This window comes from Mchenga conophoros, linkage group LG18 (assembly GCF_057382185.1).
Source record: "Mchenga conophoros isolate Kocher_MC1m ecotype Shallow Benthic linkage group LG18, M_conophoros_male_GT1.1, whole genome shotgun sequence".
Classification (NCBI taxonomy): domain Eukaryota; kingdom Metazoa; phylum Chordata; class Actinopteri; order Cichliformes; family Cichlidae; genus Mchenga; species Mchenga conophoros.
The window spans coordinates 28,395,172-28,406,498 of NC_140543.1; the positions used below are offsets into that span (position 1 = coordinate 28,395,172).

At 40.3% G+C, this 11,327-nt stretch overlaps 2 protein-coding genes across 3 annotated transcripts; both read left to right on the forward strand.

The window, feature by feature from the left end:
* Positions 1-303: 303 nt before the first annotated feature.
* Positions 304-3,936, forward strand: LOC146554081 (ciliogenesis-associated TTC17-interacting protein-like). Of its 2 annotated transcripts, none has more exons than XM_085253584.1 (9): positions 304-719; positions 866-1,048; positions 1,138-1,193; positions 1,305-1,391; positions 1,604-1,771; positions 1,860-1,984; positions 3,059-3,135; positions 3,230-3,297; positions 3,398-3,936. In XM_085253584.1, exons 1-9 carry the CDS (start codon positions 602-604, stop codon positions 3,584-3,586), a joined length of 1,071 nt encoding a protein of 356 aa, XP_085109710.1. In that variant the 5' UTR covers positions 304-601; the 3' UTR covers positions 3,587-3,936. The 2 variants fall into 2 exon arrangements, with proteins under 2 accessions (XP_085109710.1, XP_085109709.1); XM_085253583.1 differs by having other exon boundaries at positions 307-719; positions 3,227-3,297.
* Positions 3,937-4,118: 182 nt separating this feature from the next.
* casp8 (caspase 8, apoptosis-related cysteine peptidase) lies at positions 4,119-11,039 on the forward strand. The gene is made up of 12 exons (XM_085253581.1): positions 4,119-4,347; positions 5,077-5,218; positions 5,352-5,527; positions 5,612-5,717; positions 8,231-8,360; positions 8,459-8,517; positions 8,604-8,646; positions 8,780-8,844; positions 8,939-9,050; positions 9,205-9,332; positions 9,755-10,140; positions 10,766-11,039. Exons 2-12 carry the CDS (start codon positions 5,108-5,110, stop codon positions 10,899-10,901), a joined length of 1,452 nt encoding a protein of 483 aa, XP_085109707.1. The 5' UTR covers positions 4,119-4,347; positions 5,077-5,107; the 3' UTR covers positions 10,902-11,039.
* The last annotated feature ends 288 nt before the right edge of the window (positions 11,040-11,327 follow it).

Genomic DNA, 11,327 nt, shown 5'->3' on the forward strand with positions numbered 1-11,327 from the left:
ACCCACTTAAGCTCCCTTGTTGCTATAACATGTGAAATGGCCATCATTTTGAAAAGCAAGCATGTTGCCTGCTAGACTGACCCCCACAAATGTGGCCCAGGATGTCCTCCTGACAGTACAGTAGGACTGTTTTTAAGATTGTTCTGTCTAGCAGCTTTTGCAATCAGAATTATGATCTGAATTCACTATTATATATTGTATTGCATAATTGTTTGCTTGATGTAAAGATCTCAGACTTAAGTAAATTAATTCACAAAAATTATTTGCTGGTTTTTAGGAGGAATAGTAATCAGTGTTCTTTGTTTTGTTTTTTTATTAGCTTATGTACAGCGCCTCTATTTTTGTATAATTCCTTCCTCTAGATTTGGTGGTGAATAGTCAGCCTACAATTCACACATACAATGGTCTTTACGGTACTCCAGCGTCGTTGCCATGCCAACAGAGATTTGGTCGCCAGCTTCCCTTCCGTAGCAGAAAAATGCTAAGCAGGAAAAGTGTGGGATAAGACTGCTTTGCATAAAATTACCCAGACAGACTGTCTGTCGAGGCAGGCGAGTGTCCTGTGAAGTTGCTCCCACACACTTTTCAGGCTGTTTTAAAGATGGAAGCCACGCTGGGTGAACAGACTGCTGTAGGTTTTTCAGCGGGGACTGAAGGACCTGAACAGCGACAGGAGCTGGAAGCCTCTGACGAAGCTGTCACGTTCATGTCCGGCATCGGTGAGTTCGCATCCAATTTAGGCTAATATGGTCGGTAGGAAACAGCTGAGTCCAAAACTACCTGAAAAGCAAAAAACCGTGAAATCATTACAGATATTTGAATCTGTCCACTTTGGCTTTACCTTCTGTGTCCCTTCGCTTCTCAGAGCCTGCCGAGCTGCAGAAGTGTGTGTTTGCAGACTCGCTGGTGACTGTATCAGAGGGGGGGAGAGAGCTGGGGGAGTTCAGTGTGATGGTGGAGTTTGCCCGGAGAGAGCAGCCATGCATGATGCTTCATGCTCAGAGCCACGGAGCCATTGATGACTGCCCCTGTGGGACAGCAGTGACAGGTGACAGCAGGCAGAGGATGCTAGGACAAACTGATCTTTGCTGTTTCCTGTTGTTAGTATTTCTCTTCATACCCTTTACTCTGTTTAAGCCTACCTAACGACTGACCTAGAGGTGCTGGAGGAAGATCACCATGAATATGTCAAGGTGAGTCGCTGAATCCTTTCCGGGCTGTTTCTTTTTACATTGACTCAGCTCAGCAGATGCATTAAGTGGAAATATTGCACCTTTGATGTGCTTCTATACTTCTCTCCTCAGCTTGAGGGCCATAGTGTGGACAAGAGGTGTCACATGGTGCAGCGTGATGGGCTGATGGTGATCCATAAGGTTACGACTGTGGGAGAGGTCAGATAACCACTGCTTTATAGGTCAACTCACTAATATATTAATGAAACAGTACCACAGTCATTCAGAGCAACTTCCACGCTCTCTTTGCAAGAGTTAGTCCAGTATTTACAAAATCTTTACTTACTGTTGCGCATTTACTGCATGTTGTCATTTGTGTGCGCGCGTGCGTGTGTGTGTGTGTGTGTGTGTGTGTGTGTGTGTGTGTACAGGAGGTGACAGAAGAGAGCATGTCCTACCCCATGTCTGTCCTGAGAGGGCTGGTAACTGAGGGCTCTAGCTTGCTGTTGATGCGCCTGATCGCTCTGAGGAGGAAGATGCCAGAAAACATGACGTTTGTCTCCTTAGACCCAGGATTACACATAATTAACACCTCTTTTGTAAGTCTTTATGCCTGTGTAAGACATCCTGGTCCATCAGTAACTTGTTTGAGTACTGAGCTCTGATTGTGGTCTCTTTTGTGCTCAGAGAGAGCTGGATCAGAGGCAGCTAGAGGTCGGGGGTGAGCTCCTGGATGTATTTGGGGTAGAGAGGATTATTCAGTCCATGGAGGGCAGCCCCAGTACCTGGCAGTGCTACTTCCTGGATGATGGGTAAGCTTAATATATGTACCTCTCCATCATCCCACACATGTTGGACTGTGTTACTGCCTCCCTCTGTGCACCAGACAGACTGCAGCTGCCCACTGTTGAGTTTCATGTTTATATTACCTACTGCTGATAGGAGGTCACTAATGTAGACTAAACAACAAATCATTTTAATCACACAATAGCACTACTTATTGAATGCTTCCCTTAATCACAAGGGATCCATTAGTTAGGAGGTTAAAAGGAGAGGACTGTTATCAGCATGGGCAACCAGTATGAATGAACCATCAGTGATTCCCCAGTGGTTGGGTTTATTTAACTTGTAGAAAAAGGTAGTTTAAATTACACAAAAGATTGCCACACTTGGACTAGCAATCTCTTAAAAAGACCAACAAGGTTAGATTTCAAGTCACTGACTTAAAGCTAAATAAGTAAATTAAGCTAACTCACCTTAGCTGCTCCCAGTCCAGAAGCAAACAGAGTGAGGTGGAAGGGAGTGCAGTCATTATATACTCTGTGCCAGGTAAGTTCAGGTATGGAACAAAGGAGCCCACCAGTGATAAGAAAACTCCGACAGTAAGTGAGGTTAAAGAGGTGTGGATGAAACAGGGAAAGGGGTAAATAAAAGAAGAATTTCTACTATTTCCCACATGTTTGATTAGGCATCCTTCCTGGTACAACCCTGCTTGTGATTTATGTCACCTCCTGGTCTTAAACTAGAGATCTTTCACATGTTAGCCAAAACTATTAACCACTGCTAATGGAGCCATTGATGCTTCTTCTTTGTGGGTCCAAACTATAACATTAGCTATAGTAGAATAGTTAATTGCTTTGTGTCCTTGACATCTTAGGAACTATTCAGTTTCTAAAAATGATCATTTTGAAGGGAAAGGTTCCCATAAAGTGTAGATATACCTATGGAATAGGACACATCTGATTTTTGTATGCGAAAGAATATTGGTGATACATGAGAACTTTCTGGTTTAACTCAAGCGGTTTCTGAATAACAAGTAAGTGCTATTATTGTTGTTATGTGTTACACTAGTGCTTTCAATTTGACTCGTTATATTCTCTGATCAGGCATCTGGTGACCAGAGTTCAGGTGGGGTCACCAGTCACCATGAGACTTCTAGAGTTGCCATCAAAGGCAGAAAAAGGTTACACACATCCCCCACACACATATTCACACATAAGAGGTATGATTCCAATGAAAGATTCAGTGATATTTGTGTATTTGTAATTTTACAGTAGATTTCAAGAAGATCCCCCTTGTGTGGGAGGAAGACATGCAGATGCGTTCTAAGTTTCTGGACAGAAAGGTAGCCGGTCATGTGCAACAGGAGATTAATACTAGACTTCCATTACTCTACTGACCATCTGAGCAGAAAATGAATGTGTGTTTATGTCTTGTTTTGGCAGGAAGAGCTTAAGGCCGACCACTCCTCATACTTGAGACAGCATCCAGAGATTCGAGCACTAATATTTGACTTCCTGCAGTTGCTGTTGTTGAGGAAACCAGACGACGTCTTTCTGTTTGCCAGAGAGTACTTCACCCCTTTTGCCTCCAATCATCCTGCAGACGCAGACCAGGAAGCCCAGTCCCTCTAGTCACATTATCACATGCTCACAAACTGTCTCTTTATAAGATTCATATATGTTTGTTCATGAGAATAATCTTCACTGACATTTAGAAAGTTATTTTGTTTTTTATTCCGAGTGACTGACTATTAGTTGTATCTGTGGACATTTGGTGGAGAGGAACACAAACGATCAAAACTCAAACGTTGTGATCTTTCCAGTAAAAGACAGATAAATAAAGTTTGGGGTTTTTTTTTCAGTTTCAGTAGTTTGGGTTTCTTGTACACGTTTGGGCAAAGCCCTCTGCCGATAAATATGTGTTTAAGAAAAAAAAAGAAGCATGGGAGTTTTCAAAATAAAGGTTTACAATGCTAAACAAACGGATTTTATTATGAAAGACGTGCCAGTGTGTGCTGTAGTTGAGCTTAGTAAACTCATGTAGCCAAGTGTGAAGCGAAAAATATATTGGTCAGCTCACTAACGCTACAGTTTGTGTGTGAATGTGGCCTATGTGGCCTTTATTTTTTAAAATTTTCTACCCAGCACCCGACACTCAACTTCAACTTCCTATACCGTGACGTCACATCCAGTTACGTGAGGCGCTTGCTCCGAAAACGAAAGAATTTGCAGCTCTAACAGAAAGCGGAAATAAAAGCCACTGAAACATATTTCAGTATTTTTTTCGCTCCCAAAAAGTTTTTTTTTCATTTGTTTAAGTTATTTTCCTCGCATTTAACAAGACGCGCCCTTTTCGCTAAGGAGCTGTAAACTAACAGCGAGAGACAGCGGCGGTAAGTTTCAGCGTCATAATTTAGTTCACCTGACGTAAACTGTTAGCGTAAACTCTGGGCCACGTTATGTAACACTGACTTAAAACTTTTTAATGTTCGTTTTTGTCAAGAGAAACAAAACTGGCGGCGGGGGGCGGGGTGGGTAGTGTTGGTGACGTCACTCTGTCGTATCACGCAGATGTCTTTTCATGGGACTAAACGGGATTACTAGGAACGCATTGAGAGGCCAAAATAACATGAAATAAAGTAAACCGAGAAGGACTGAAAGACAACGCGTCACGTATAAGCTGCCATGCAAATACACAATTTAAAACCAGGCTTTCATAGGAAATTGTAAATAACATTTAAATGTTGCAGGTGTTTGTTTGTTTGTTTGGATAGTCAGAGATGATGTGGCCTAACATCCAAAGCTCTGTGCCATTTAATAATGATCAAGATAACAGTTCGCTGTTGAAAGGTCAGCGATGGAAGACAAAGTTCTCTATGTAGTCATCTTACTGTGTTTCCCTGTAAAAACATACAGTATAGCGGTGCTTCTACGTAGGGCAGTAATGGCATCTTATCGTGTATGGTGTGGTGTTATTATTATTGTTGTCGTTATTTTAACATTCTAGCCATGATCTTTAGTCATTAATGTAAAACTGCTTGTTTGCAATGCATGAAGTTTTTGAATACTTCAGTTTTTGCTCCATCAAAACATGCACACTTGTTTTCTGTTAACAATAAAAGCTGCAGATCGCTGTGAGCTGAGGACCAGGCCATGATGGACAGGCTGACTTTGTCCCACATAGATGAGGGCCTGGACTCTTCTGAAGTGGCAGAACTTTGCTTCTTATGCCGTGATGTAGTCACCAGAAGACGCCTGGAGAACGTGAGCACAGCAAATTTTGTAATGTGTTTACACTTGTTTTGTTAGCATGTTTGTGGAAATTGTTTTAAATAACACGTTGACAGTATGACGCCCTAGGATATGCATGTTCAAGAGTGGGTTTTTTTCCCTACAGATTAAGGATGCAAAAGACCTGTTCTTGAGATTAGAGGAAAAAGGTCTGCTGCAAAACGATGCCTTCCTCAGGCAGCTGCTCTACACCATCCATCGAGCAGATCTCCTCAGGGTCCTGGAGACAGACAGCAGACCGCCAGAGGAAACAGATGCTAGTCCTGTCCTGTCAGACTACAGGTAAAAGCTTTCGGTTTTTATCTTAATAGTACAGCATGCAGCATAGGAATAGTAATATATCAAAAGTTTTTCTCTGACCATTAGGAAGACCCTGTATTCTATATACAATGGCTTCACTACAGAGAACTTTGAAAAGCTGAAGTTTCTACTGACTGACCAGCTGGGCAGGAGACAAATGGAATTGTCCAAGGTGAGAACACACCAATCCACCTTTTCATTTCTGCTTTTGAGTGAGAAGCTTTTTACTGAACATCAAAGGCTAGCTGTACAGTTGACATTTAGATTGTTTTCACTGTGATCAGCATGTAACGACTTTTCCTTTCATTTTATAAGCACAGTAAAGAACACGCTTCCACTACTAAGAGTAGTTAACTGGTAATTTTACTTTGAAATGTTCTGTCAAATAGACTGAGTACTGTTTACAGTGGCTTTTCACACACTGAAGTTCAAGTGGAAACTACCAGCCTCTGAATACAGTTTATTATTTTGTGCTTTGTACATCATCAGTGCAAAGTTGAGATCAGTGATATCATAAAAGCATGCAGTTTACTGAAAGTCTGTTGGTTGGCTTAAACTAATCGATTCTCAAGAGTTTTCTTCTAAAGAGGGGAAAAAAGTAAAAGCAGGAAAACTGGATTTGTTTATTTTTGCATGCAGCTAAAGTGCAACCAATGCGGATTTCTTTCCAGACACATGAAACATAAACAGATTTCCATACTATTTATTAAATGTAGTTATTTACAGTCCTTGCTAAAATCAGATTAATTTTTTTATTGTCATAAGAGGTCATGGATTACTTGTTTACACTCTGCCCAACTTTTGCTTGGATCAGCTGGTTGTTGTGTTTGCAGCTTTCACAACATGTGTGTAACTAACATATAACATATAACATCAGCCATCGTTATATGGTGAAGGGTGTTTCTCCTGTTTATTTTTTTATATAAATGCATAAATGCTGAGATGAATATATCAGCAAACACATGATATCCCTCTAACTATTCTGATGTTGTACAGGGGTGTCAAACATAAAGCCTGAGGTCCAGAATCAGTCTGAGAAAAGACTCCAATCCTGCCCATTAGGCAGCTTTAGAAAATGTGAAGCAAGGCCTAAATTCTTTTTAACTATAATTCAATATATTTTTCGGCTTTTCCTACCCATACACATCTCTCTGGTGACCATCCCTGGTACACCACATTAATTACATTATTTTAAAAAACAGAAAAGTTCCTGTTTTTTCAATGTTAAAGATGGAAGGTTTTTGGATGTTGTTTTCTTGTGTGTCCACACAAAAAAGCACATTTCTTGTTTCCTATTTACAGGCCAGTCAGGGCAACGAGGCAACGAACTATTAGAATTTTCTCTGAAAATTGACACATTTATTTTTTAGAATTTAAACCCAAACAGTCATGGTGAAAGTTTACCACAGCAGCATTTCTGTGTCGTGTAGAAAAACTGAGATATGCTGTTGAAATTAGTTAAATGTCTTTTCACTGACAGAAAGGTGTGTTTCTCTGGTCAGGCCCACTTGAAATCAAAATGAGTTTGACATCCTTACTATGTGAAACTAACAAGGAACAATTAATTTTGTAATTGAAGATATATTTTTTTGGTGGTGTCAATTTCCATCTATTTACACCTCTTTTGTTTAACTGTTATTCATCGTTATTTGGAATTTGTTATTTAATTTTCCTGTTATTATATAATTATCCTTCTTCTTTATTTTGCTATAGGTTAGTGATAATTTATTCATATTTAAAAACTTACAATTCCCTTTAAATTGTATTGAAACGCTGCTTCACTTTTTTATCCCAGAACAACATAAATTTATAGACATACCGTTTGAACAGTTTAGGTTTGAGCACTGAACTTTAAGGAGTCCCACAAGTAACTTTCTGAATTCAGCATAGATTATTTGTAAATAATAATGTCTATTACTTTGGTTGAATTTCTGTAATATGGAATCTCACTGTTTTGTATTTTTCTTAAATTCAATTAAAATCTCCACTAAGTATTATGGCCTGCCTGCATTTGTAGAGCGCATCTAAAACACTGGCACTAGAGGGCTGGAGATGGTTACCCCTGCTCCAAGCCCTAATCAGAATACTAGTACTACCAAATTCCTGTTTGTACGTGATGGATGTATGCCGTTGTCTCCAAGTTTGTTTGTGCATTTGGCTCTATTTAAAAGAGTCTTTATGGGATCTCCCTGCTGCCACCATTATGCTGCCAACCAACCACCGTTGTCATGGTGCTGGGCCATGAGGCCCAGTGTTTGAGTTCTAATGCATATTTCTGTATCCCCATGTTGTAGTGTAACACATGGTAAATGGCCTGTATTTATATAGCGCTTTTCTAGTCCCTAAGGACCCCAAAGCGCTTCACACTACATTCAGTCATTCACCCATTCACACACACATTCACACACTGGCGATGGCAAGCTACATTGTAGCCACAGCTGCCCTGGGGCGCACTGACAGAGGCGAGGCTGCCGGACACAGGCGCCACCGGGCCCTCTGACCACCACCAGTAGGCAAACACGGGGTTAGTATCTTGCCCAAGGATATTTGGCATGCAGCCATTATTTTCTGTGCTTTGCATTTGATGCAAATGGAAACCGTGTTGTGGATTTGATGGCACCAGAGATGATGACTGTCCCACAAACAGCCTCTGTGAACTAAAAACTTTCTGTCTTTTCATTCCAGACACCGCTGGACGTGTTTGCAGAAATGGAAAAATCTGCTTTACTATCAGAGACAGATGTTAGCTTGCTACATAAAGCACTGCAAGAGTGTGATCAACAACTGGCAATTACTTTAGAGGAGTACACACAAGGTATAGGATCCACTTCCATATACCCGCACATGTACATATACATACATGTGGAAATTGAATGTGTTGGTAACACCATCAAATGATTGTGATCGTTACAGGAGGCCGTCAGCAAAGGCAGCAGTTCACGTTACCCCCTGATGTCAGCATGGATATTGAGGTCTATGTGTGTCTGTAAATGTGTGTTTCTGAGCAGTTAATGTTGCAGTTTGTCAGTTTGCTGACTGCTTTGTTTTATTCCCACAGAGGACCCATGAGCCACTGTCTATAACTGAAACTCAGCCCAACTGTAGGTGTCTCTATTAAAATGTATTTGTGATTATTATTTGTTAAACCTTCTGTTGTCACACTTATGTTTTTTGTTATTTTTATCATACTCATGATTGATATACAAGTTTACATTGTTGTAATGTTTTGTTTAGATCGAAGAGAGAGTATTAACACTGATGCACAACTAGAAACAAATCCCACCTCTCTTCCTGATCAGGTAATCCATTCACAGGCTCTCATGCTTTCATTCATTCTTTTGTCACATCAGTAACATTTATGATCGGCCTGTTTGCTGTGTTTGTGTCCTGTAGTCAGACTACTACACACTGACTCATAACCCACGTGGTCTGTGCGTGGTCTTCAACAATGAGATCTTTACAGCAACACATCTGAGTAATCGAAAAGGAACTCAGAAGGATGCAGGTACAGTTCTTGCCTTTAAACAATGACCTGATTTATCTATGACTGTTTTATCTGGAAGCTCCTGAGCCCTGTAACAATTAATGCATATATACGTATGCCATGACCATGTAATGTACTTATAATCCTTCTTTTGCTTCTTTTCTGTCTGACACAGATACTCTGACAGAAGTGTTCACTCGCTTAGGTTTTCAAGTGAAGATACACAACAACTGTACTGCAGAGCAGATGAAGAAGAAAATAAATGATCTTGGCAGGATTAATTTTACAAATCATGATGCCTTGGTGTGTAGTCACACACCTTTTAGAGTTGTAGTACTTCATGCATTTTATACATTTACACTTATTTTGAATTTTTTTCTTTTTTAAATAAGAGATATCTGAGAAGATTGGCAACACAGCCATACAGAATACAAGCAGCAGGCTCTGAGGCTAAATGTAACCTGCAAATACTTTACCATAAAACCCTAACTTATTAATATTACATTTACATTTTTTTCTTTAGTAAATGAGCCAGCTACTGTTTCATATTTACTGTGCCGATATGTGGTATCTGTCTTCTCAAAAAGGTCTTAGCTGGGATCAGCACATTTCTGAAAATGTCACCATGTAGTGCATGTCTCTGTGATTGTAACAGCAGCTACATCGACAATGTCAGTAGTAGTGTTAGTATAAATAATAAAACATATATCTACCTCTGATTTAAGGTGGTGTGCGTTCTTTCACATGGAGAAAAGGGGTGTGTCTTTGGCACTGATGGGGGAAAGGTGCTCCTGAAAGAGCTGACGGACCCCTTTACAAGTGGAAGAGCCTCAACCTTGGCAGGGAAGCCCAAACTCTTCTTCATTCAAGCCTGTCAAGGTGAAGAATACCAGAAAGGATACTATCCCAGCAGCAGAGAGGATGAGAAGCAAAACAAAGGAGCACTGCAATCAGACGCTTCAATCCCTGATGAGGCAGTGCTAGTGCCTGAACTAGCAGACTTTCTGATCGGCATGGCCACTGTGGAGGAATTCAAATCATTTCGAAACACAGTTACGGGATCTATCTACATCCAGGAGCTGTGCAAGCAGCTGACAATAGCAGCAAGAAGGTGAGTTGAACTGATTAGTTTCTTTATGGCAGACCATACTATAATAATAATAATGGATTGGATTTATATAGCGCTTTTCAAGGCACCCAAAGCGCTTTACAATTCCACTATTCATTCACTCTCACATTCATACACTGGTGGAGGCAAGCTACAGTTGTAGCCACAGCTGCCCTGGGGCAGACTGACAGAAGCGAGGCTGCCATATTGCGCCTCTGGCCCATATGTACTACTGACATATGGGAAGGTCATAGTGCAGTAGTTTCCTACAAAGTAGATTTTTTTAAATGTAATTTCTGTTATATACAGTTCGGTCCATAGAATTATGGACAAAGACACAAATGTTGTAGTTTTTCCTCTGTAGAGCGCCTCAATACATTTTCACACAATCAGACCTTGTGCTTTTATTCAAGGGGTTTTACAAAAAGCACAGTCTTAACTGTTTTGAAGTTGCACCCATTTTCTGAGGCTCAAAAGTCATCAGGGAAGACAAATCAAATGCATCAAATCTTTGTACATTTCTGTCTTCCTGCTTTTGGTGGTTTCAGACATGGTGTTGGCATGAGCTGCGTGTTTTGTTAAAATTATCCAAGATGAATCCTTTTTGTTTCACGTGTGTTCCTTCCAGACAGGAGATGGACGATATCCTCACTGTCCTGACACGTGTGAACAGGGAGGTCAGCAAAGGAGAGTATTTATCCCACAAACAAATGCCACAGCCCAACTACACTCTCACCAAGAAGCTCGTCCTCAAATTTGTATGACCCGACTGTGACCAAATACAACACTGCATGTCTACACAATTCCCGGATTCACATTACAGTTTACACTGTGTGTGTGTTTGGTTTGATAAATGTGATTTTTGTAATTATGAACTGAATAAAAATTATCCACAGTGGCAAATGAAATGGTACATTTTTGTCATTTCTCAAATATAAATAGGATTTTTTTTTATTTGGTGTTTTCCAAACTCTAGAAAATTGATTTTCACCTAAGAATCATGAAATCAAATCTTACACTCTTACACCACTTCTTAACATTTGAGCAACAGGTTGCATAAAGCACTTTGAGCGCTCAAAGAAGAAAAAAGCATTATATAAGAATCACACACCAAAAGTTTTACATTTGGATCCGTCACTGCATAAGAGCTGGACTGATTTCACTGCAGGTCTTGTGTAATCTGGAATGCC

Coding starts and splice junctions, on each gene's coding strand:
- LOC146554081 (XM_085253583.1), top strand. CDS start 602: ATGGAAGCCACGCTGGGTGAACAGACTGCTGTAGGTTTTTCAGCGGGG. Junction 1,049..1,137: donor CTGTGGGACAGCAGTGACAG/GTGACAGCAGGC, acceptor ACTCTGTTTAAG/CCTACCTAACGACTGACCTA. Junction 1,392..1,603: donor AGGTTACGACTGTGGGAGAG/GTCAGATAACCA, acceptor GTGTGTGTACAG/GAGGTGACAGAAGAGAGCAT.
- casp8 (XM_085253581.1), top strand. CDS start 5,108: ATGATGGACAGGCTGACTTTGTCCCACATAGATGAGGGCCTGGACTCT. Junction 5,718..8,230: donor GACAAATGGAATTGTCCAAG/GTGAGAACACAC, acceptor TTTTCATTCCAG/ACACCGCTGGACGTGTTTGC. Junction 9,051..9,204: donor AGGAACTCAGAAGGATGCAG/GTACAGTTCTTG, acceptor TGTCTGACACAG/ATACTCTGACAGAAGTGTTC.